This window comes from Rhinatrema bivittatum, chromosome 6 (assembly GCF_901001135.1).
Source record: "Rhinatrema bivittatum chromosome 6, aRhiBiv1.1, whole genome shotgun sequence".
In the NCBI taxonomy this organism is placed as follows: domain Eukaryota; kingdom Metazoa; phylum Chordata; class Amphibia; order Gymnophiona; family Rhinatrematidae; genus Rhinatrema; species Rhinatrema bivittatum.
In genome coordinates, this window is record NC_042620.1 from 101,418,023 (window position 1) to 101,445,244 (window position 27,222).

General features: G+C 42.2%; 1 protein-coding gene across 9 annotated transcripts in view; it reads right to left on the reverse strand.

Moving 5' to 3' along the window:
* The window catches only part of LOC115093628 (sodium channel protein type 2 subunit alpha-like), a 523,144-nt gene that overhangs the window by 191,462 nt on the left and 304,460 nt on the right, over positions 1-27,222 (reverse strand). For all 9 annotated transcript variants that reach the window (XM_029605666.1, XM_029605660.1, XM_029605661.1 and 6 more), the window contains 2 exons: positions 8,089-8,221; positions 3,140-3,294 (listed from right to left, as the gene is read on the reverse strand). In XM_029605666.1, the coding sequence (XP_029461526.1) occupies positions 3,140-3,294; positions 8,089-8,221 (288 nt within the window). The remainder of the gene's footprint in view (positions 1-3,139; positions 3,295-8,088; positions 8,222-27,222) is intronic.

The following is a 27,222-nucleotide window of genomic DNA, read 5'->3' on the forward strand; positions in this document are numbered from 1 at the left end:
ATTATTCGAAAGTGTAAATAACCGAGTAACATCTACTTGTTCAAGACCTCTCATGATCTTAAAGACCTCTATTATATCCCCCCTCAGCCGTCTCTTCTCCAAGCTGAAAAGCCCTAATCTCTTCAGCCTTTCCTCATAGGGGAGCTGTTCCATCCCCTTTATCATTTTGGTTGCCCTTCTCTGTACCTTCTCCATTGCAACTATATCTTTTTTGAGATACGGCGACCAGAATTGTACACAATATTCAAGGTGCGGTCTCACCATGGAGCGATACAGAGGCATTATGATATTTTCCGTTTTATTAACCATTCCCTTCCTAATAATTCCTAACATTCTATTTGCTTTATTGACTGCTGCAGCACACTGAGCCAACAATTTCAATGTATTATCTACTATGACACCTAGATCTTTTTCCTGGGTGGTAGCTCCTAATATGGAACCTAACATCGTGTTACTACAGCAAGGGTTATTTTTCCCTATATGCAACACCTTGCACTTGTCCACATTAAATTTGATCTGCCATTTGGATGCCCAATCTTCCAGTCTTGCAAGGTCCTCCTGTAATGTATCACAGTCTGCTTGTGATTTAACTACTCTGAATAATTTTGTATCATCCGCAAATTTGATAACGTCACTCGTCGTATTCCTTTCCAGATCATTGATATATATATTGAAAAGCACCGGTCCAAGTACAGATCCCTGAGGCACTCCACTGTTTACCCTTTTCCACTGAGAAAAGTGACCATTTAGTCCTACTCTCTGTTTCCTGTCTTTTAACCAGTTTGTAATCCACGAAACGACATCGCCTCCTATCCCATGACTTTTTAGTTTTCGTAGAAGCCTCTCATGAGGGACTTTGTCAAACACCTTCTGAAAATCCAAATACACTACATCTACCGGTTCACCTTTATCCACATGTTTATTAACCCCTTCAAAAAAATGAAGCAGGTTTGTTAGGCAAGACTTCCCTTGGGTAAATCCATGTTGACTGTGTTCCATTAAATCATGTCTTTCTATATGCTCTACAATTTTGATCTTGAGGATAGTTTCCACTATTTTTCCCGACACTGAAGTTAGGCTCACTGGTCTATAGTTATCCGGATCACCCCTGGAGCCTTTTTTAAATATTGGGGTTACATTGGCCACCCTCCAGTCTTCAGGTACAATGGATGATTTTAATGATAGGTTACAAATTTTAACTAGTAGGTCAGAAATTTAATTTTTGAGTTCCTTTAGTACCCTAGGATGCATACCATCCGGTCCAGGTGACTTGCTACTCTTTAGTTTGTCAATCTGGCCTACTACATCTTCCAGGTTGACAGTGATTTCGTTCAGTTTGTCTGACTCATCACCCCTGAAAACCAACTCCGGAACTGGTATCTCCCCAACATCCTCATTAGTAAACACGGAAGCAAAGAATTCATTTAGTCTTTCTGCAATGGCTGTATCTTCCCTAAGAGCCCCTTTAACCCCTCGGTCATCTAATGGTCCAACCGACTCCCTCACAGATTTCTTGCTTTGGATGTATTTAAAAAAGTTTTTATTATGAGTTTTTGCCTCTATGGCCAACTTCATTTCAAATTCTCTCTTCGCTTGTTTTATCAATGTTTTACACTTAACTTGACAGTGCATTGTGTTGTGTTGTGATCTTCCTGCACTCAGTGCCATATCCCTGATACTGGGAGTGTTGTGATCTTCCTGCACACACTAGTGCCCTAACCCTGATACCGGGAGTGTTGTGATCTTCCTGCATGCAGTGCCCTATCCCTGATACCGGGGGTGTTGTGATCTTCCTGCACTCAGTGCCCTATCCCTGATACCGGGAGTGTTGTGATCTTCCTGCATGCAGTGCCGTATCCCTGATACCGGGAGTGTTGTGATCTTCCTGCACACAGTGCCCTAACCCTGATACCGGGAGTGTTGTGATCTTCCTGCATGCAGTGCCGTATCCCTGCTCAGTGCAGGAAGATCACAACACCCCCGGTATCAGGGTTAGGGCACTGCGTGCAGGAAGATCACAACACTCCCGGTATCAGGGTTAGAGAACTGTGTGCAGGAAGATCACAACACTCCCGGTATCAGGGATAGGCACAAGTTCTAGTCACATTGACTGATCACATAACTTTTTTTGTCAAGCTACCAACCGTTTCCATTTCCCATCCCCCCAACCATCACCTCAGTGGGAACCTTGGTAACATCAATAAATAAGAGGGCAGCCAGCCAATAGGAATACATATTCATTCCTAACTGACCTGAAAAGTGTCAATTTGTATCATTTTCTGTTAGTGCGCACTAACCCGATTAACGATTTTTTAACGATAATTCATTAGAATTCCTATTGTATCGTGTTCTTTAACGATTTAAGACGATTTTAAAATTATCGGACGATAATTTTAATCGTTGAAAAACGATTCACATCCCTATTTGTTTCCATAGAGAAAGCAGATATAATACATTTCCACACTTGCTTAGCTAAAACAATGCAAGTAAAACAAATCTGTTCATATTTATTTTATTTGTAAGAATTAAAAAAAATGTTTTGTTGCAAGAATAAAATAGTTTATGCTTCCCTCTTAAAATATTGCTCATGTAACTAAATATAAAGGATCACCCAGTTATGATATACCTCTGTATTTTATGTACGCTTGTTTGTAACCCGCCGTGAACTTTGGTTGTGAGCTGGATATAAATCTGTAAAAATAAATAAATAAAACAAATACATTTTCTATATATTTCTCTAATCATTCTTAGCACTGGTAAGAGTTGCTCCTCAGTTTCCCCTAGATGTGTCGCAAAAAAAAAAGGGGGTGCGGAGGAGATAGTGGGCAGCCGGCTGCATCACAGTAGAGCAGTTTCGCTCGCTGCGATATGACCACACCACCCACTATCACCCCACAGTGCCATGGGAAAAGGTGGTGTTATTTCTCATGGTGCTGCCGGTGATAATGTGAAAAACATTATCGCCCACAGTGCTGCCAGGCGATAACTCCGCCCAAATCCCACCCACACTCCTCCCCTTCCCCTAATTTGAATAATACCGCCACGATACCGGCACATCGCACAGTAAAGAATGACCCTGTTTGTTTGCTCACAGACAGAACTGATTGGCAGTAAATCGGGAATCACAGCTTTGACTCACCAGGGCTCCACTGCTGAGGAGAATCATAAAGATAATGAAGCTCTCAAACCAATTGTGTTCAACTATCCTGAAGCAGGTTTTCCTAAATGTCCACCATAATTTTCCTCTCCCATCTTCAATGCTGACTTGACAACACGTGAACTTCTTAACACAGCCTGGTAAATAAACATTTGAAACTGTGAGATACTGGAATAAAATTAAAGAGTACTAGCAAATCAAGAAGGCAGATTTCTTCCTCTTTATTTTACTAGTTTTTCAGTCACTAATTCATTATACTATTAACTGTTAAAGAATGCCCTTATTGTCCTCGTTATGTTCAAAATCATTAATAATTAAACTTATTCATAACATTATGCTGTTTTCTCCTATCAATATCTTCCCATTTATTGTTCTTGTTTTATGCTGACAAATCACTTTAACACAACAGCATTCAATGTTCAAAAAGGAGTAAATCAAATGCACAATTAGATGAGTTGTGAATTTCTTTGGTTAGTGCAGAAATGTTATGCATGCAGTCTTACTGGCATATGTGCCTGTTTGAATTTAGAAACTGCACAGTTTTTTGCTAGCATGATATCTAGATTCAAACATGCACTGACATTAGAACAGGGGTTGCCAAGGTGTGGGTCATGATCCCAGATGGAGTCACAAGAAATAACCTTGCTCCTTACCAGCTCGCTTTCACAAGCTCTGTTCCCTCTTCTTGTACAGTCTTTCTAAACACACATACTTTACTACTATGTGGACTGTTTGAAAATTACCCTCCCCATCAGAGTGAACTTAGGCAACTGGAAGTCCACCCTGTTATTGGAATAACTTGAGACCCCTCTTGCACAGTCGTGTTTTTATAGTAGGACGGACCCACAAAACAGGACGGTAAACGGTCTAGAGTAGCCACACATGTGAAGAAAACAAAACAAGACCGGGGCCTTGGAAAGAGAATTTATTCAATTGATCAGGGCTGGTTCTGATCAATTGAATAAATTCTCTTTCCAAGGCCCTGGTCTTATCTTATAGTAGGACAGCCCGCTGATGCATCACCAAGGAAAGACACTCCCCTCCCTTTGTTTACCGGCAACTTGAAAATTTGGAGGGGGAACCCCATCCCACCCCGAGGGGTATGAATTTAGAGGGGAGCAGCTAGCATGGATGGCGCTGAAGAGTTGAATCCATTGTTGTTTATAATTATATTTACTGAGCTACAATAAAAATGGGAATATTATTTAACCACAAAACAACTCAGATCATACAACATAAGAACATAAGAACATAAGAAAATGCCATACTGGGTCAGACCAAGGGTCCATCAAGCCCAGCATCCTGTTTCCAACAGTGGCCAATCCAGGCCATAAGAACCTGGCAAGTACCCCAAAACAGTCTATTCCATGTTACCGTTGCTAGAAATAGCAGTGGCTATTCTCTAAGTGAACTTAATAGCAGGTAATGGACTTCTCCTCCAAGAACCTATCCAATCCTTTTTTAAACACAGCTATACTAACTGCACTAACCACATCCTCTGGCAACAAATTCCAGAGTTTAATTGCTTTTAGCGTCACGATAAAATTAAAAAAAAAATTTTCAAAAATTATTTTTTCAGCTAATAAAATTAAGTTTTTTAGTGATGGTGAATGATTAGAGGACCGGTTGGGTTTTGGGTTAAAATCACAACGTCTGGCTTGATGACACCGTCACTTAGGCTATAATTTAAATTATATTCGGTTGCCCTTGTTACTGACAGTTTTTCCTATTGGGTTACTGTACTGACTCCTCTTGTTATAAATTAGAATTCAATTACCCCAATATTGACTGGGTAAATATATCATCGGGACACGCTAGAGAGATAGCGTTCCTGGATGGAATAAATGATAGCTTTGTGGAGCAATTGGTTCGGGAACCAACGAGAGAGGGAGCAATTTTGGATCTAATTCTCAGTGGAGCACAGGACTTGGTGAGAGAGGTGGCGGTGGTGGTGGGGCCGCTTGGCAATGGTGATCATAATATGATCAAATTTGATTTAATGACTGGAAGAAGAACAGTGTGCAAATCCATGGCTCTCGTCCTAAACTTTCAAAAGGGAAACTTTGATAAAATGAGAAAAATTGTTAGAAAAAAACTGAAAGGAGCAGCTACAAAAGTAAAAAATGTCCAAGAGGCGTGGTCATTGTTAAAAAATACCATTCTAGAAGCACAGTCCAGATGTATTTCACACATTAAGAAAGGTGGAAAGAAGGCAAAACGATTACCGGCATGGTTAAAAGGGGAGGTGAAAGAAGCTATTTTAGCCAGAAGATCTTCATTCAAAAATTGGAAGAAGGATCCAACAGAAGAAAATGGAATAAAGCATTACATTTTTAAAATGCCAACTAGAAAAAATATTATTTGGAGAGAGTAGAAGGTTTCATATATAGTGTAGGTGTCCCTGCACCAATTTGTTGCAGTTATAATCATTAACCTCCTACCACCTCCATGTTAATTTTTTTTTTTAACATTGTTTTTGAAAAATTGGTGCAGGGACATCTACACTATATATGAAACCTTCTACTCTCTCCAAATAATCTTTTTTCTAGTTGGCATTTGAAAAATATTCTTTAAAAAAAATCCACTTAGTGTGTAGGTATTGAAAATAATAACGAAATCGATATAAAATATTAATAAATCTAACAAAAAATAATCTCCACAGTGACAGAACTGTCATTTCTGTTCTAGATATGATTATAACTTATGAGTTAGCCAGCTAAATGCTTTTGAATATGGACCTCATGAAAGTCACCTCACAGAAATTGAATTGTATTGGATCTTAATGGCTATATTGCAAATGGGATTAGACACTTTTAATGAAAAATTCAGCAACATAATTTGGTACTCTCCTGCCAGGAGAGCAGTTTCAAGAAATTTAGACTTGGATTTGGGATTTGAAACTTCCTGATTTATTTAGTCCTATGTTACAACTCATTGTATCTGGTTTTCAAATACTGGCCTGGATTTATCAAAATGCACTAAATATCGCCTGCGATAGAAAAAGGGGTGTGTTTTATGGTAATAGGCACTTTATCACAATTTGCACTAATACCTATGTGGAGAGCTAAGTTACTGCAAATTGTGATAACTTTTTCACACTCTGAGATAAGTGCCAGAATGTGGTATTTCCTACATACAACCACTGGGGGAGAGAGGAGAGAGAGAGAGAGAGAGAGAGAGAGAGAGAGAGAGAGAGAGAGAGAGACTAGCTGTAATGCCCTCATACTAGATAGGTATTTATATCCTATGGGAGGCCCACCTAGTAACTCGAGGTGAGGTTTAGGTATTAGTGTAGGGGTTAGGGGCCACTCTGACATTCAAAGTGAGATGTACGAACAGAACAGTGCTCTCTAGTGAAGATTTGATGACCCTCGGAGTGAGGACACTCACCCAAAGATGAGATTTGTGCAATTTTCTCTCAACCTAGCTTGATGGACTCTCTACCTGGTAACCGGCATCCGTGAAAACCTTCGCAACGGGTGATACAGCCTTAATGCTACTGAAAACGTTGTACTTAAAGCTGTGCGATAGGGCTTTGCAAAACGGTAAACCCAGTCTGCCCCTAACTCCTCCTCTTTTTCGGATTTACATCGCATCATACGATATGGTGCTATCGCATGCATTAACGGTGCTTTTCGCATGCGATAAGGCCTTAATGCATGCGAAAATGCCTTATAGCATTTTGATAAATGAGGGGGACAGTGCACAAAAGGAATGTTTTTTTCTAATCAAGATGGAAGCGCATGCTGACAACTATTGCATCTTCTTACTTTCACTCCTCTTGGAAGACAAGAACTGTGTCCCTAACATACAGGCCGATTCAGTAAACCGCGCGGGAGAGCCGGCGCTCCGAGGCGAGCACCCGCTCTCCCAACGCGCGCCCAGGCCACTCTCCTGGGCATGCGATTCAGTATGCAATGAGGGCCCGTGCTAATAAGAGGCGTTATGGACACTAGCGCGTCCCTAGCGCCTCCTTATTGGCAGAAGCGGCGGTTGTCAGCGGGTTTGGCAGTCAACGCTTAATTTTACCGGCGTCGGTTGTCAAACCCGCTGACAGCCACGGGTTCGGAAAATGGACGCCGGCAAAATCGAGTGTCCGTTTTCCAACCTGCGAGCAGATTTTTTATTTTTTTTAATTTTTGGGGCTTCCGACTTAATATCGCTATGCTATTAAGTCGAACGGTGTACAGAAAAGCAGTTTTTTCTGCTTTTCTGTACACTTTCCTGGTGCTGGCTGAAATTAACTCCTTCCTTTGGGTAGGCATTAATTTCAGAGAGTAAAATGTGCGGCTTGGCTGCACATTTTACTTTCTGTATCGCGCGGGACTAACTAATAGGCTCATCAACATGCATTTGAATGTTGCGGGCGCTATTAGTTTTGGGGGGGGTTGGCTGCGCGTTTTCCACGCGCTATTACCCCTTACTGTATAAAGGGTAAAAATAGCGCGTGGAAAATGCGCGGCCAAACGGGGGCTAATGGTGCACTCGGCCGAGCGCACCATACTGTATTGGCCTGATAACAGTCTCCAACTCACCTAAGAAAGTTTAAAAGTTTATTTTGTCAATAGTTTTGCCATAAATACAGAACAGTAGAAATCCATTTGAAATAGTTATGGGCAAAAGTGGATATCTCTAGCAAATAAAATAAAATCATTACTCTGAGGACAAGGTTTCTGTTACTACTTATAGGTATTGTCAGGAAAGTACAGACTGCCTGAAACTGACTTGGTGTTAAGTTTCATACATCTATAAATTGCTCCATTTGTAATCTTAAAAGATGAATGTATGATCTAGCTAGAATGATATCTGGGGCAATCTAAAGCAGCTGAAGATTATATACTTAAAACAATTACAATACATTCTAAGTATTAAACATATGAAAATAAACTGAAATGTAACATAAAACTCAAACCTTTAATGTTATCCCTTACCTTCTGTAAAACAAGCCTCAGGTTCAAGTGATTCTTCAGGTTCAGTCTCAACTGGTTCTCCTTCTCCTTCTACTGCTCCTGGAAATTTGATATTAACTGTGCTGCCTTCAGAGGAGCTAGACATATTTAGCTTCTGCAAATAAACCCCACCCCCATATCAGACTTGTTTAGTATTACATTTCTGCTGAAAACATATCAAGTTAATATACCTATTAAGCTTAACAGTTCATGTTCGTGCGCCACAGATTTCTGATTTATGAAAAACAAATATGTAATGCCAATCTTTTTTTTTTTTTTTACTATAGATAAGGTCACAAGATTGAATGAGTATCCAAATTTAATTTTTTTTTCCAATAGAGAACAAACTTTAGCTGTAATATTGTAGTGAAGGTTATATATTATCGTAACAACTGGGTAAGCTAAATGTTCTTCTGAGTTACTTAATTATCATTAATGGATAAAAGGCTTGTGAAGGTCATGTCAGGTTTTGTTTCCAATATTATGACCAGACCAACAGTAAACTTAACAAAAAGTATTTTCATGTCTATTACAGATAAGATTATAAAAAATGAATGAGCTGAAAAGGTTTATGGTATACCTCCTTACAGCAGCAATATTTTCTGACATGAAAATACATATTGTCAGTCATTTGTGAATGGTTTCCAAGAGTCAGCATTTTCAGAAAGATTAGAGCCATAGCTGCTAGACTGCATTTTTTCAAGGCAATGCACACATCATGTTGTGCATTTTGAAACTACTTGTCACTATGGTATGCATACCTGTCCTTCTTATTAATTAAAAATGACACATTAAATAAATTTTGTTCTTCCTTTACAATTAATTTTGAATGGTGGAATACTGTTATTAAGAAATGAACAATTCAGATTTATCAAAACTGGATTCCATTAAGAACACATTATTGTTTAGCTGAAAATGTGCTATACAAGTACAAAATTCTCATATTGATTATTTTTTAAGAAGTATCTGGGTACACTGTATGGCTATCCAAGGACAAGTATGGTACCATTCAAAATCAGAGTAGTTATGGTCATTCACAGCATTCCTTATAGCATTCTCTGACCTTATAACAATGTCATGAAATGTATAGCATCCGTAATGGTTGCACTGATTAACAGCAAATGTACAACAGGAATAATGTAAGCACATTTGCATTTATCAGTTTGGTTATGAGGAATTTAATGGGGATGTATGCTCTATGGCAGTATTTGGAGATGTTTTCTGTACTTTGTTTCTACAGTTAAACAGACTAAAAATCAGTGGCGTCACTTTTTAATAGGGTATTCCACTAAATGTTTTTCTTCCTTTTTCTAGTTACGTTTTTAAAATTTTCATATGAAAAGACTCTATCTACAATGGAGACTAAAATATTCTTTTCATTTATAATTTGGAAACATAATACAAACAATGCATCTTTATAATGTCTATAACAGTGGTCCCTAACCTTGTCCTGGGGGCCCACCAGCCAGTCGGGTTTTCAGGATATCCACAATGAATATGCATGAGAGAAAATTTGCATGCACTGCCTCCATAACATGCAAATTTTATCTCATGCATATTCATTGTGGATATCCTGAAAACACGTCTGGCTGGTGGGCCCCCAGGACAGGGTTGGGGACCACTGGTCTAAAAGATCAATGGGAGGACTAAAGATTCTAATAGATGCTTGTTAGGGAGCCTAAGGAATAATTACTGCATGCGCCTCAAAAAAAGTATGGCAGACTCAATATGTTTTGTAAAATTTTTCAGTAGGTTCATATACAATGATGCTTCCCTGCAGTAGCTTAAAATATCTGATTATTAAGGACAAAGATATCGCAGCCTGCGTGTGATACAAATACTCTCCACAGTTTCAAAGAGTTACTATATATGCCTGAAAGATTTAATTTTAGGTTCTTATATTAAGTAAAATTGAATTATGAAGTCATTGAAATGTGCGTGCGATAGCTTGATAGGGGCGGAGTCGGGCCGGAGTCAGGGCGGCGAGGAGGCGGACTGGCGGTGTCTTCACTGGCGGCGATAAGGTAAGCACCATTATCGTCGCCAGTAGCGTGTCCAATAGCACCACCTTTCACGGTGGCGCTGTTGGGTGCGAAAGCTGCCGGCTTTCGCAGGCCTGCCCCCCCCCTTCGCCCCCTGTTTTCGCTGGATTCACCATTCTGCGATAGAATGGTGAATCCAGGCCTATTATATCAAATGTCAACCTAAAATATACAAACAGAAAAAAATTCACTGGCACACTAAAAAACGTGAGACCTGCCAATACTAATATTGAAACAATAGATATCTTCCTTCTTGACCATGCAATGTAAGGTACTTATGATGTGTGACTGAATATTTTTCTACCCGCTACAGTGTGTGATTGACTATAATCACTACTAATCCTAAATTTCTTGGGTCTCTAGTCTGCAGCAATACATGGAGGGGAGCAATTTCCAAAGGCATCTTTGGAGGTAAATCAGTGCTTTGAAAATGTCCTGCCTGGTGAGTATGGACATTTACAGGCATATATAGATATGTGTGTAAACTTATGCATGCACTGGGATAGGCATTCCAGGATTAGAGTCGGGCACGGCTGGGATTTACATGCAAACTTTTACTTTCAAAATTTATGCACGTAAATTCTGCTGGAAATTGTATCCACACAAACAGCCGGTGCAATACTGTGCAGGTACTTTTTCTAACTTAATTTTCAAGGCAAATTACCCATAGACTTTATCCTTCTTTGCAGTTTTAAAATTGCCCCTAAAACTGGTTTCAGTAACTGCAACAAGTTGCAGTTTCCTAAAATAGGATAAACCCTTACTAAACATACTTTGGTTATAACACTTCTATTGTAAACTACTGATCCCCCCCAAACCAGAACTAAGACAAAATGCAAGTTCTGTGTTTCAAAGAAAGGTGAGGAACCAGAAGGACAACATATTTAACTGAAACAACGCAGCGCTATTATCTTTTATAACTCTCTTGCGAACAAGAATATATTTAGTATTTTGATTTTTCTATTAAAGCATATATTTTATATTTATTATTTTATCATGATCTATGCAAAATACAGCAGCACCAGAGCAGAAATAAGAACTATATTCTGTTTTGTAAGAAAAAAAATGTAAAATCATATACTCTTAATTAGGAAAGTAACAGAGATGAAATGAACAGAGTGTTCATTTTGTACAGAACTCCTTCATTAATAAGTAGATGTAAAATGAAAAATTATTCTATGGCTAAAACAAATTCAAGCTGATCATCTACCGGATGGTATGCATCCTAGGGTACTGAAGGAACTCAAAGATGAAATTTCTGATCTATTAGTTAAAATTTGTAACCTATCATTAAAATCATCCATTGTACCTGAAGACTGGAGGGTGGCCAATGTAACCCCAATATTTAAAAAAGGCTCCAGGGGTGATCCGGGTAACTATAGACCAGTGAGTCTGACTTCAGTGCCGGGAAAAATAGTGGAAACTATTCTCAAGATAAAATCGTAGAGCATATAGAAAGACATGGTTTAATGGAACACAGTCAACATGGATTTACCCAAGGGAAGTCTTGCCTAACAAATCTGCTTCATTTTTTTGAACGGGGTTAATAAACATGTGGATAAAGGTGAACCAGTAGATGTAGTGTATTTGGATTTTCAGAAGGCGTTTGACAAAGTCCCTCATGAGAGGCTTCTAAGAAAACTAAAAAGTCTTGGGATAGGAGGCGATGTCCTTTCGTGGATTACAAACTGGTTAAAAGACAGGAAACAGAGTAGGATTAAATGGTCAATTTTCTCAGTGGAAAAGGGTAAACAGTGGAGTGCCTCAGGGACCAGGGCTTTTCAATATATATATATAAATGATCTGGAAAGGAATACGATGAGTGAGGTTATCAAATTTGCGGATGATGCAAAATTATTCAGAGTAGTTAAATCACAAGCGGATTGTGATACATTACAGGAGGACCTTGCAAGACTAGAAGATTGGGCATCCAAATGGCAGATGAAATTTAATGTGGACAAGTGCAAGGTGTTGCATATAGGGAAAAATAACCCTTGCTATAGTTACACAATGTTAGGTTCCATATTAGGAGCTACCACTCAGGAAAAAGATCTAGGCATCATAGTAGATAATACTTTAAAATCGTCAGCTCAGTGTGCTGCAGCAGTCAAAAAAGCAAACAGAATGTTAGGAATTATTAGGAAGGGAATGGTTAATAAAACGGAAAATGTCATAATGCCTCTATATCGCTCCATGGTGAGACCACACCTTGAATACTGTGTACAATTCTGGTCGCCGCATCTCAAAAAAGATATAGTTGCGATGGAGAAGGTACAGAGAAGGGCAACCAAAATGATAAAGTTGATGGAACAGCTCCCCTATGAGCAAAGGCTGAAGAGGTTAGGGTTGTTCAGCTTGGAGAAGAGAAGGCTGAGGGTGGATATGATAGAGGTTTTTAAGATCATGAGAGGTCTTGAACAAGTAGATGTAAATCAGTTATTTACACTTTTGAATAATAGGACAAGGGGGCATTCCATGAAGTTACAAGTAGCACATTTAAGACTAATCGGAGAAAATTCTTTTTCACTCAACACACAGTAGAGCTCTGGAATTTGTTGCCAGAGGATGTGGTTAGTGCAGTTAGTGTAGCTGGGTTCAAAAAAGGTTTGGATAAGTTCTTGGAGGAGAAGTCCATTAACGGCTATTAATCAAGTTTACTTAGGGAATAGCCACTGCTATTGATTGCATCAGTAGCATGGGATCTTCTTAGTGTTTGGGTAATTGCCAGGTTCTTGTGGCCTGGTTTGGCCTCTGTTGGAAACAGGATGCTAGGCTTGATGGACCCTTGGTCTGACCCAGCATGGCAATTTCTTATGTTCTTAACTATTTTAAAAGTTCAGAAATCTAAATTGAATATAATACAATAATATCTAGTAAGACTATTCAGATGTACTTTATACTGATCCTGTGTGAGGTAAATTGGTTTTACAAGTTTCTTCTCAGTGAATTCCTGATATACTTTTTTCTTTTTTTGTCCTTGGTGGCTCCTCCTTTCTCTTCCAGCTCAATTGGGGCCACTGCTATGATCCTGGCACCATGAGCCTTCACTTGTAACTAACCATGGATTTCTTCCCATTTTAATAGAGCTTCCCCTGGTTCCTAGTCTGTTCATTGTAGCAATGGTCCTGAGGCCAGGAGCCATGCACCAGAGTTCCCTTCTGGAACCCAATATCATGGGCTCTAAATCTGACCACCAGGCATTTTCCTTATTGATGATGCTGATTTCCCCGATCCCACTCACAGGGACTGTGAACACTGCTTTCACAGCCCCTGCAAGTGGGAACCAATCATATTGGGGAATTACTCAACCCTCATCACTCAGAAGCAGGGTATACTACATCATCCCAACATCAGATTAATAAGCCCTAACAGCCTCGATGTTGAGAGTAGCACTCAATTTCCTTAAGCTATTTGAGTATGTGTCTAGAATTCTTCTGGCTTCTAGAAAGGATTACATAAGGAAATCATATAGTTTTAAATGGATGAAGCTTGCCTTCTAGTGTCAGCAAAAGGCTCAAAGGCTGTTTGAATGCTTTTTGCATCTTTCAAAGTCTGCTCTGAGGACTACTTATTTATTTATTTTTTAATTTATTTAAAAACATGTTTTTTTTTCTATACTGTCATTAAGTTATTTACCATCACAACGGTTTACATCAAGGCACATAAAATATCATAAAATATTTAAAATGGATAAAATGTTATAAAAGTGCCAACGCAAATCCAGTTACAAAATATAATCTTATAAAAATCTATTTAATATATTTCATTTGTCTTGTCTCTTAAATACATGTACCATAGTTAGTCTACATGTACATATATAAATCTTTCCTGTAATTAATAGTCTATATAAAAGCTATCATTTTAAAATGTACCAAATACTCCAGTGAACTAGCTCTGTTAAGATTCATCACAAACCAATTAGAGCTTACACCACCATGTGCAAGGTAAACTCAACTCTGTACAACTTTTGGTTGTCAGGTTCATGTGGGGATTGCTTCAGGTGTAGCCTCCAATTAAGCTTTCCTCTGTGAATTGGGACCTCAATGTGGTCAACCAGTTGATGAGAGCTTCTTTTGAACCACAAAACTCCTGTGAGCTGAAACACCTGACTTGGGCAGTCATATTTTTGATGGCAGTCGTTCTGGCACACAGAATCAATGAACTCCAGGCCCTATTGACTTGTCTGCCTTACACTTTTTTTTTTAATAGGATAGTTCTGCCCCCACATCCTAAGTTTCTGCCTAAGATAGTGTCAGACTTCTACCTTAACCAGTCAGTCATCATTCCAACATTATTTCAAGGGCATGTGTCCACAAATATGAACTAACTTTACATAGTTTGGATCGTAAACAAGCCTCAGTCTTCTATCTGGTGTGCACCGATGCCCTTAGAAAGTCCACCTAGTTTTTTGTTTCTTTTGACCTAACCAACCTGGAACTTCCATTGCCAAGCACACCCTTTCTCATTGATTAGCAAACTGCATCTCCTTTTGTTATGCCCAAGAAGGCTTGACTGTAGACAGGCATGATAAGGCTCATAGTATTAAAGCCATGACAATGTTGGTGGCCACTTGGGATCAGCCTCCATGGAAGAGATTTGCAAGGCTGTGACATGGAGCTCAGTCCACACATTCACATCCCATTTCTGTTTGGGCATCCAGATGTCAGATGAAATTTAACATGGATAAGTGCAAAATAATGCACATGAGGAAAAGTAACCCAGACTGTAGTCACACAATGAAAGGTTCCATATTAAGAGTTACCAACCAGGAAAAGAATCTGGATGTCATTGTGGACAATACTTTGAAATCCTTGGTTCATTATGCAGCAATGGTCAAAAAAGCAAACAATGTTAGAAATTATTAGGAAAGGAAAGGAGGATAAAACAGAGAATTTCATAATACCTCTGTATCGCTTCATAGTGAGACTGCGCCTATTTATGTATTTATTTATAAAACTTATATACCACTTATTTGCCATAGCTCCTGTTCTAGATCAGTGTGCAGTTCTGGTTACCACATTTCAAAAGAGATATAGCTAAACTGAAAAGGTAAAGATGGGCAACCAAAATGATAAAAGGGATGCAACAGATCCCCTATGAGAAAAGATTAAAGAGGTTAGGACTGTTCAGGTTAGAGAAGAGAAGGCCGATGAGGGATATGAGAGATCTATAAAATAGGTAAATGTGAAGCGGTGATTTACTCTTTCAAAAAATACAGAAATTAGGGGGCACTCTATGAAGTTAGTAAGTAGCACATTTTTTAAAAATCGGAGAAAATTATTTTTCACTCAACACACAATTAGGCTCTGGAATTCATTGCCAAAGATAAAGGCAGCTAGTATAGCTGGGTTTAAAAAAGTTTTGGACAAGTTCCTGGAAAGTCCATAAACTATTATCAACCAGATAGATTTGGGGAAAGCCACTACGTATCCCTGGGTGTTAGCAGAATGGGATCTATCTACTGTTTGGGATCCTGCCAGGTACTTGTGACCTGGAATAGCCATTGTTGGAAACAGGATACTGAGCTTGATGGACCCAAGCCCTGACCAGTATGGCAATTCTATGTTCTTAAAAAGACCCTTGGCATGTCAGTAGGTTTGGCCAATCTGACCGGCAGTATCTATTTGAGATTTAGAATTGAACTCTGTTACTGATCTGACAGTGGACCTTTGGTCCGAAGTAAGCGCTACCTAGGAAGGTAAACCCTCTTAGGTCCCTACCGTCGGAAGGCGAGGCCTGATGATGTAGACGTGGAATGAAGACTCTACCCTGGAAGCCCGCAATTCCCCAAGGAGGAGCCCGTGGGAACCGACCGCTGGGACTTAGGATACTCCCTGGAGACCGAAGAAGATCTGGATGCAGGCGCCTCCTGCAGGTCGTGTAATCCAGATAGCTGGCGCCTCCAGCAGGTCAGAGTCAATTCAGTGTAGATATCCAGATAATGGTCCGAAGCCGGTCTGAGGGTCTAAGCCAGAAGAATGGTCAGAAGCCGGTCCAGGAGTCAAAGCCAGAGGAATGGTCGGAAGCTGGGCCAGGGGTCGAAGCCAGAGGAATGGTCGGAAGCCGGTCCAGGGATCAAAGCCAGAGGAATCCGTCCAATGAAAGTAGAATCAGGAACAAGGACCAAGAAGAACAGGAACCAGATGAGCAGGCAGCGGACCAAGAACTCGAGGCACAGGAACACACAGGACCAAGAGCCAAGATACCAAGGCAAGGTCTGAGAAGCAGACCTTGCCTTAAATACAGGAAACCAGGAAGGAGTCCTATAGAGGAGCCATGACCATTTCCTGTCATGGTCCCTTTAAATTACCTCAGGAGCCGCGCGTGCGGCTCTAGGAGACCTGGCAGGGGTGGAGTCAGCAGAAGAGGCGGCCATCTTGGAAGCGGCACAGCTGCAAAGAAACTTCAGAGGCGGCTGCCGGCTCCTGCGGGCGTCCCAAGGGGAGTCCGACGCCGCAGGTAAGTGGCCGGCCCCGGTTGCAGACTGCTGCGACCGGCGGCCATAACAGTACCTCCTCCTTTAGGCCTCCCCCTAGAAGGCTTGGGCTTTCCTGGGTGATCTATGTGAAAGTTGTGTATGAGGTTCTTATCCAGAATGTTCTTAGCAGGCTCCCAGGAATTCTCCTCAGGCCCGAATCCCTCCCAAGCTAGGTGATATTCCCACTTCCTGCCTCGTCTGCAGGACATCGAGAACCTCATGAACCTGGTATGTAGGGTCTTCCTCCGCTGTAGGTTGCGGAGCTGCAGGAACCTTCCAAATAGGCCAAGTAAGAACCAAGGGCTTCAAGAGAGACATGTGGAAAAAATTGTGGAATCTTAATGTGGGAGGCAGACGAAGTTGATAGGTCACGGGACCCAGCTGCCACAGCACCGAGAAGGAACCTATGTAGCAAGGAGCAAGTCACATGGATGGAACCTGTAGACGAATATGCCTGGTGCTAAGCCACACCTTTTCTCCTGGATGGAAACGAGGAGCTGGTCTTCGGTGTTTGTCTGCAAATTTTTTCGCGGTGCGGGCCGCCCGTAGTAGCATTTGCCAGGTATGCACCCAGAGTCTTTTCAATTGTGTTGCTGTTAGCTGTGCTGCTGGTGAGGGAACAGGCAACGGCAGGGGTAACGGTAGCCTGGGTTGTCGACCAAAAACAATTTGAAATGGAGAAGCCCCAGTCGAAGTACAGGCATGAGAGTGGTGGGAGAACTCGGTCTAAGAAAGAAGTGCTGCCCAATCGTCTTGACCGGTGTTAACATATAAGCGTAGAAATTGTTTCAAGGTATGATTAGTCCGTTCCGCTTGACTGTCAGCTTGTGGATGGAATGCCGTGGTAAAGTTCAAAGAAATACGAAACTTCTTGCAGAGACTGGACCAATATCAGGCCGTGAATTGAGGTCCGCGATCAGATGCGATGTGCTGTTGCAGTCCATGGAGGCGGAAAATATGAGACATGAATAGTTGGGCCAGGCGAGGAGCAGATGCAAGGCAGGGAAGCGGGGTGAAATGGACCATTTTGGAGAATCGGTCCACTACTACCCATATTACTGTATTGCCCTCAGAGGGTGGAAGATCCATGATGAAGTCTGTGGAAATGTGAGTCTATGGCTTCGTGGGCATAGGAAGCGGTTGTACGAGACCCCAAGTTTTTCCTGTTGGAATTTTATGTTGGGCACAGCTTGTGCAAGAATCGACGTAAGCTTGTATATCCTTGCGCATCTGAATTGCCGAAGAAGATTCAGAGTCCAGTCACATCCTGGATGTCCAGCCAACTGGGAGTCATGTGCCCAGACTAGCACCTTGCTACGGAGGCTTTTTGGCACCACTGTTTTCCCTGGTGGTACCGTAAAGGTTGCAGAGTTGATGATACGAGCCGGGTCGATGATATGCTGAATGGGCTCATCCGAGTGTGCTGCAGAGAAAGAGCGGCAGGGCATCTGCCTTAATGTTCTTACTAGTGGGTCGATAGCAGAGTTCGAAATTAAAACGTGAAAAGAAGAGCACCCATCGAGCTTGGAGCAGGTTAAGACGTTGGGCCTCTTGGAGATATATCAAGTTCTTATGGTCAGTAAAAATGGTTATACGATGTTGTGCTCCCTCAAGCCATTGACGCCATTCTTCTAGCGCAAGCTTAATGGCTAGGAGCTCCTTGTCACCAATAGAGTAATTATGTTCCGCTGGAGAGAATTTTCTTGAAAAGTAGGAGCATGGGTGAGATGTTCCAGATGTGTCATTTGGCTGAGCACTGCTCCTACTCCAACAGCGGAGGCGTTTATTTCTACCGTAAATGATGTCTAGGATCCGGGTGCCGAAAGCAAGGTTTCTGCAGGAAGGATTTCTTAAGGTCCCGGAAGGCTTCTTCAGCTTCAACGGGCCATGCCTTGATGTCCGCCCCCTTGCGAGTTAGAGCAGTGAGGGGAGCAGCCGGTTTGAAAAAGTTCCGGATAAAACTACGATAGTAGTTGGTGAAACCCAGAAAGCGCTGGAGCGCACGTAACCCAGTAAGCTGAGGCCATTCTTGGATACATTTTAACTTGGAGGGATCCATTTGGAAGCCCAGATTGGAAATAATGTACCCCAAGAAGGTTAGAGATTATTTTTCAAAGACGCATTTTTCAACCTTGGCAAAAAGTCTATTCTCTCTTAAGCGTTGTAAAACCTGTAAAACATGTTGTCGATGCATCTTTAGATCCCGGGAAAAAATGTCGTCCAAGTAGACTACCACGCATACATAGAGCAAGTCTCAAAATATTTCATTAATAAAGTGCTGGAAGACTGCAGGAGCATTAGTTAGATCGAACGGCATGACAAGATATTCATAATGGCCGTCCCTGGTATTAAAAGCCGTCTTCCACTCATCACCCTCTCGTATCCTGATCAAATTGTATGCTCCTTGTAGGTCTAATTTTGAGAACACCCTGGCTTCCTGTAAGCGGTCAAAGAGTTCAGCTATAAATGGTAGTGGATAGTGGTCCTTGATAGTAATAGCATTAAGCCCCCGAAAATTGATACAGGTTTGCAAAGTCCCATCTTTTTTCCCAACAAAGAAAAAACTTGGCTGTCTGATAAACCCCTTCTTGAGATTGTCCTGAATATATTCAGTCATAGCCTGAGTCTCTGGGATGGATAAGGAATAAACTCTTCCACGAGGCAGAGTGGTTCCAGGGACTAAATTAATGGCACAGTCAAATTCTCGATGCGGAGGCAAAATGTCAGCTGCTTTCTTGGAAAATACATCCACATACTGATTGTAGTGAACAGGCAATCCCTCCAGGATAGAGGGACACAAATAGCTACTGGAAGAGGCTGTTCCCTTAAGGCAGGTTTTGTGACATGCAGAAACCCAATGAGTTAATTTTAAAGAGGTCCAGTCGAACTGGGGGTTATGTCGTTGCAACCAGGGAATACTGAGAACGACTGGGTGGATGGCTTTCTGGATGACATACAGCGAAAGTTGTTCTGTGTGGTTAGGTACAATGAAGCAATCCAGAGGAACTGTTTGGTGTGTAATTTTCCCTGGCAAGGGGTCTCCATGGATAGAGGAGATAGTCAGCGATCTCGGGCATGGACGGATAGGAATGAGCAGTTGTTTCACGATATCTTGCAAGATGAAATTTCCTCCGGCCCCAGAATCTACTAGAGCCAGCATGGTGAATTTCTGACCTCTGAGGCAAAAGGTAACAGGCAAGGAAAGTGGAAGGGCTGGTGAAGTGACGCCTAGGGTTACTCCTCCGGAGGTCCCTAAACTTTGTAATTTCCCGGGATGTAAAGGACAGCCAGCAATGAAATGGCCCGAACTTCCACAATATAGACAAAGGCCGGCCTTATAACGCCTTTGTCGTTCCTCTGGGGAGAGAGGACCACACCCAAACTGCATAGGTTCTTCTGTAGTTCCTTCAGAGATTGATGAAGTGCGGGGAACTGAAGAAGCGTGTGGAGGACAAGGAACTGTCATATGCCTTTTTGAACCCTGAGCCTCACGAGCCCTTTGTTGCAGACGGTGGTTAATCTTGGTCATTAGTTCAATGAGGGCGTTCAATGACAAAGGAAGTTCCCGAGCTGCCAGCTCGTCCTTAATCTTATCTGACAGTCCTTCAAGAAAGATGGTCCGAAGGACGCGTTCCTCCCAATGGAGTTCAGAGGCTAAAGTTCTGAATTCAATTGTGTAGTCAGTGAGAGTACGTCCTCCTTGATGGATATGTAGCAGATCGGCCCCCGCGGCTGTCTCTTTACCGGGTTCCTCAAACACAGCTCTGAATAACTCCAGAAACTGAGGAAAATCCTGTAGGACTGGATCTGAACGGTGCCACAGTGGAGAGGCCCAAGCCAATGCCTTGCCTTCTAACAGGGACAAGATGTAAGTCGTCTTCGTCAAATCATCTGGAAAGAGGTCAGCTTGAAGACGGAAGTGCATGTTGCATTGGTCGAGAAACCCCAGACACAGACGAGGTTCGCTGGAGTAACCTGGCGGAACAGGTAGCGGAATTACCGGATGAGGGTATGTCTGTATTACTGAGGCTGTCGAAGCTGGTGGAGGATTGGCTTGACCTGCGACTACTGCATCTATGCGAACGTGGAGTCGACCTATGGAAAATGCCAAGGACTCCGATATCTGCTGTTGCTCCATCATCTGTTGGGCAAAACCTGGGATTGCTTGCAGATCAGAGGCCTCTACTGGGTCCATGGCCTTGGTTTTCTGTTATTGATCTGGCAGTGGATCCTTGGTCCGAAGTAGAGTTAGCGCTACCTAGGAAGGTAAACCCTCTTAGGTCCCTACCATCGGAAGCCAAGGCCTGATGATGTAGACGTGAAATGAAGACTTCACCCTGGAAGCCCGCGATTCCCCCAGGAGGAGCCCGTGGGAACCCGACCACTGGGACTTAGGAGACTCCCTGGAGACCAAAGAAGATCTGGATGCAGGCGCCTCCTACAGCTCGTGTAATCCAGATAGCTGGCGCCTCCAGCAGGTCAAAGTCAATTCAGCGTAGATATCCGTAGAATGGTCGAAAGCCGAGGGTCTAAGCCAGAAGAATGGTCGAAAGCCGGTCCAGGAATCAAAGCCAGAGGAATGGTCGGAAGCTGGTCCAGGGGTCAAAGCCTGAGGAATGGTCGGAAGCCGGTCCAGGGGTCAAAGCCAGAGGAATCCATCCAACGAGAGGAGAATCAGGAACAAGGACCAAGAAGAACAGGAACCAGATGAGCAGGCAGTGGACCAAGAACTCAAGGCACAGGAACACACAGGACCAAGAGCCAAGATACCAAGGCAAGGTCTGAGGAGCAGACATTGCCTTAAATACAGGAAACCAGGAAGGAGTCCTATAGAGCAGCCATGACCATTTCCTGTCATGGTCCCTTTAAATTACCTCAGCAGCCACGCGCGCAGCTCTAGGAGACCCGGCGGGGGCGGAGTCAGCAGAAGAGGTGGCCATCTTGGAAATGGCACAGCCGCGAAGAAACTTCAGCGGCAGCTGCTGGCTCCCGTGGGCGTCCCAAGGGGAGTCCGATGCCGCGGGTAAGTGGCTGGCCCCGGTTGCGGACCACTGAGACTGGCGGCCGTAACAAACTCTATCTCCTCTGTGGCCCATTATTATTGTTTCTAGGTTGCCTTTAAAAAAATGATAAAATGGCTTCTTGCCACCAAATAATTTGCCTGCTGGCTCAGATTTTGTGAATGTTTTCCCCTTTTATTCATTAATGGCAATCTATAGGTGAGGATTCCCCTCTGAGAATTTCACATCCTGCTTGTCTGCAGCAAAAGTGAAAGTTGCTTATCTTTAACAATGTTCTCTAAGGACAGAGAACCCATCTCCCCTTGGAACTGATTTACATTTTTAGCAATTTTAAGAACTGAGGTGCCCTGTGCGATATCCATGAAGCAAGATGGCACATACATATTCAATAGAGCATGCTAAAAACTATAAAGAGATCTTCACTGGGATGGATAGGGTGACATCACCCAACTGTGAGGACTTACCTCCTGCTGTCCTTGAGAATACGTAAATAAGTAAATTTTGCTTTATTTACCATTGGGAAAACACTGTGAGGTTGCTGTGGCTCAACAGTTGCCTGTCAAAGGTTATCCCTGTGGATGAGAATTCATAGGCTTAAGATAAACTCCTCCAAGACAGGAAGATCAGGAGACCTTTTTCTTTGGGTATTAGTTGGAAGGGGTTTTGGGGTGATGAGGTTTTACTTGTAGTGGAGCACGTTTGTATTTTGGAATCGTTTTTGATTCTCACTTAAACTTTGATAGACATATTTCACAGGTTGTAACGACTGTCACTATTTCATCTGTCTTTTCTGCTATAAACGGTCATTTATATATCAAAAAGCTCTTGCTACTGTGACTCAAGCCTTCATTATTTCAAAGTCTTATTATTGTTATTCAATTTATCTGGGTTTCCTTGCAAAGGTTGTCCAGCATCTGCAACTCTATTAGAACAATGCAGCTCACATTTTCACTGTCTTTGTATGATACAAACATATCAAAACCACTCTCTGGAATTTCCTATTCCTATTCAGGGTTCAGGTTAAGATCTTAATGCTGATATTTGTGATTTACATCTAATTGTCCAGCTTATTTATCAGACTTTCTTGTGGATTTTGTTCCAGGTCACACTTTGCGGTCTTCTCAAGAGACTTTACTCCAGCTTCTTTTTCTTAGGACCTGCAAACTGGAGAGAACTCGTCAAAGGGTGTTCTTGTTTGCTGGGACCTAAACTGTGAAATTCTACGCCTCAAGTCTTTGGTTTCCTTAATGATTACCTGCCTATTTGCAAAGCAATTAAATCATGGCTTTTTTATGCTGCTTCTTCCAGACTGATGTTAAATTTGAGTTATCTGTTTGCCCTGGATTTATTTTGTTGATATTAGTAGTTGGTTTATTGAGCCTCTTAGGCTTTATTTAAATTCAATATTTGATGATTATCTTGTTTCATATTGGTTTTTATTTTTGGATTTCTGTTTGATTTAAATTACACCCTTTTTTTCTTGCAGATTATTTACTTTTTTAAATTATATTGTTTATTTGTTTATCTGTTTATTGTTAATTTGATCTCACTTTCTATGCTTTTGTTCTGTTTGGAGCCAAGACCCAAACTATCTGATCTGATGGTTTCAAGTTTTAATAATAACAGTCGTCTAATGAAAATTAGGGGGTTACATTTAGCTGGTTAACCCAGTCAATTTTTAAAGGCTTTGATCTAGCCAGCTGAGTCCTTAGTTACCCAGCTAGATCCCTTTGAAGAATGTTTAGCTTGATGTCCTATCCATATCATATTTTTAGGACATATCTTGGGGAAGATGAGGGCTTTGATAGAGATGGGTGATTTTTGGATCCATGCATATGCATATCCCATAAAGCAGGCTCCTTTAGTTCTGGGTGGAACTTATTACATTTCATTTTTTTTTCCAATTCTTTTTCTTTTTGTTTGTTTTATCTTTGCTTTTCCCTCCCCTCAAAACTTTCTTCCCCCATTCTTCCCTTATGCAGCCCAGCAGCTGCTCATTACTAGTCTGACCCCTGCCATCGCTACTGGCTCCTGGCCGGGACCAATATCCTCTCTTCTTGTTACTGTTACAGTTGCTAATGATTTTTCTCCTGGGGCTGCTGCTATACTCTCCAGCCCTAAGGCTTCCATTGCTTCTCCCTACCCCAGCTGCCAATGCCTATTCCAGTCAGGCCCCTCATTCTAGCTGAGCCTCCTGTTATTCTTTCTGACCTGTCAGACACTGCTCCTCCACCTCCCATGCATCAAACTGAAAGCATCTGGGTGACCTGGTGCTTAGGTGGTATTATGTGTGTGTGTGTATATATTTTATTTATTTACTTATTTATTTAAAACTTTTTTATACTGGCATTAGTAGGTATATCATACCGGTTCACATCTGAACAAAAGCTGGAAAGTACAAAAACAGGGAATGGGGTTGGATCAACAAAGAGTGAAGGCAGAAAGATAGCGCACCAGGCAACAGATAAAATATAAGTAACAGGAGCTGTCAATGATAACAATATAAATAAGAAATAATAGGAAATATTAAAATTACAAAATACAAAGCTATATACATGGGTTCAGGTCAGATGACGATGACGCTTCAGGAGGGTGAGAGTGAGAAAACTAATCTGGGTAAGCCTGCTTAAATAGCCACATCTTTAATTTCTTTTTAAATTTGGTGGTGCATGGTTCGAGATGGAGAATTGTAGGCAGTGAGTTCCATCGTGAGGGACCAGCAATGGAGATAGCACACCTCTCCATTGAGGAGAGGTGTGCCTTTTTGAGAGAGGGCACACAGAGGGTTCCTTTATTGTTTGTTCTGGTGGGGCGATTGGAGTGAGTGAGGCTGAAGGGAACATCGAGCCAGTTAGAATTGTGATTGTGTATAGATTTATGGATGATGGTGAGGGTTTTATATAAGATCCGAGAGGGGATGGGGAGCCAGTGGAGGTCCTTAAGGATGGGCGTAATGTGGTCTGATTTACGGGCATTAGTGATAGTCCTTGCTACGGCATTCTGGAGCATTTGGAGCGGCTTTATGGTGAAATAGGGGAGCCCAAGAAGGAGGGAGTTGCAGTAATCCAATTTGGAGGATAGAGTGGTTTGGATCACAGAGCGGAAGTCCTGGGTATGGAGTAATGTTTTTAATTTTTTTAGTACATTGAGCTTGAAGAAACCCTCTTTAAGGATAGTACTAACATATTTATTTAAATTCAAATGCTGGTCTAAGGAAACCCCTAGGTCTCTTACAAATGGTTGAGCAGAGATGGAGATGAATGCTGGGTCGTTTGCCAGGGAGGGTTTAGGGGTTTGGTGTTGGGAGATGAATAGCAGTTCCATTTTATTGGTGTTTAGGGCAAGGTGTAGATTAGAGAGTAGGGTGTTGATGGAGGAAAGGCATGTTTCCCATAATTTTAAGGAATCGGAGATAGAGTCGTTAACAGGTATGATAATTTGTACATCGTCGGCATATAAATAGAACTTTAGTCCAAGATCTGAGAGGAGCTGGCAGAGGGGTGTGAGGTAGATATTAAATAAGGTTGAGGATAAGGAGGAGCCTTGTGGGACCCCTTGTGAGAGGGCGTAGGGTGTGGATTCAGCATTACCAATTTTGACAGAGAATTTTCTGTTAGACAGGTAGGATTTGAACTAAACGAGGGCTAAACCTGAGATGCCGATGTCAGCAAGGAGGGAGAGGTGATTGTGGCTTATGGTGTCAAAAACAGAGGAGATATCAAGGAGGGCAAGGAGGTAGCAGTGGCCGTGGTCCATTCCTCTGAGGAGATGGTCAGAGAGGGTGAGTAGGAGGGTTTCCATGTTAAGGTGCTTACGAAAGCCAAATTGTGAAGGGTGAAGGATATTGTTGCTTTCGAGGTAATCCATGAGTTGTGTGTTGACTGCTTTCTCCAAAATTTTGGCGATAAATGGGAGGTTTGAGATGGGATAGAAATTGGAAGGACTGTTAGAGTCTAGTGAGGGTTATTTTAGTAGGGGTATGACCACTGCCTGCTTGAGTGTGTCTGGGATAATGCCGGAGGCGAGTGAGCAATTAATAATGTTGGCTAAGGGTTTGGCAATGGCATTGGGGATGGTCAGGAGTGCTTTGGTGGGGATGGTGTCAGTGGGATGGGAAGCAGGTTTATTCTTTTTGAGAATGGACTCAATTTCCTTAGAAGAGGTGAGATCAAGAGAGTCAAGAGTAGCGGTAGATGGGTCCGTACCAGGGGGGATGGAATAAGAGTGTTGGGGAATCTAAGGAGTATATTCACTATTTTGTTGTGGAAGTAGAGTGCCAATTCTTCACATTTGGTGGAGGCTTCGGAGTCAGGAATGGTGGGCGGAGCATATTTGATGAGGCCCGCAACATAGGAAAACAGGGCTTTGGGGTTGTACATATATTCATGTATTTTTAAGGCGTAAAAGTCCCGTTTGGACTTGAGGGTGGAGAGTCTGTAGCAGTGAAGGGCAGATTTGTAACTAGAGGTGTGTTGAGGGATCGGGTCCTTACGCCATATTCTCTCTTTCTGTCTGAGTTTATTTTTTATTAATTTTAACTCAGGGGTGTACCATGGGTTCAAGTTTTAGAGGATGGGGACAACTCACGTCTAGTGATGGGGCAGAGTTTGTTAGCAATGTCCAAGGTGAGGTTGCTCCATGAGGCTAGGGCAGCTTCAGGGTTGGTGCAGACAAGATTGGGCAAGGAAGTGGATAATGAGGATGTGAGGTCATCACTGGAGCAAGATTTTATATATATCTATATCGGGGCTGGGTGGCCCAGAGCAGGGTATTCCCCCAGCAGGAGCAGTAAAAGACTCAAGGGTAGAGCAATGCAGGTTTTTCTGCCTGGCAGGTTGAGCCCGCAGATTCTGGCAGCCAGCAGGACTTCGCTGACAGGGCACTTGGAGCAGGGGTTCAGGTAGGAACAAATCAGGCTGAGGTCTAGGTAGGAAGGGAACAGGACAGGCAAGGATACAGGAACAGGGGAAGTAAACAAGTGCAAGGCAGGAATAAGGTGCAACAGAAGGGAAAGCACACACAAATAAGAAAGGTCACTGGAAGGTCTAACCAGAGCAAGGAATGAGGAATGAGACTCAAAGACAAGAAAGGCTACCAGGGGACCTAAGTAAAGCAAGGAAAAAGATTGGAATACACAGACAGGGACAAGGTAAAACAAGGGCAGGACAAACCATAACCAGACTGCAGGGCAAAACAAGGATTAAACCAACAAAGGCAAAACAGACAAGATAGGTCACCAAGAGGCCTAGATAGGACAAGGGCAAGGCAAGGAATACATAGGCAAGCTAGGTCACTGGGAGACCTAGATAGGAAAAGAGCAAAGCAAGTAATATACAGGCATGCTAGGCCACTGGAAGATCTATACAGAACAAGTGCAAGATAAAAAAATATACAGGCAAGCGAGGCTACTGGGAGACCTAGAAAGGGCAAAAACAAGGCAAGGTATACACACAGGCAAGGCATATTGGATCCTTTGGTAAGGCAAAGTAATAGCAAGGATGGCCAAAGCAAGGGGCAGGTGCAATTCAATGATGAGGTCCCAAGCTGAGAGTGAAGGAAGGATTTATAAAGTTGG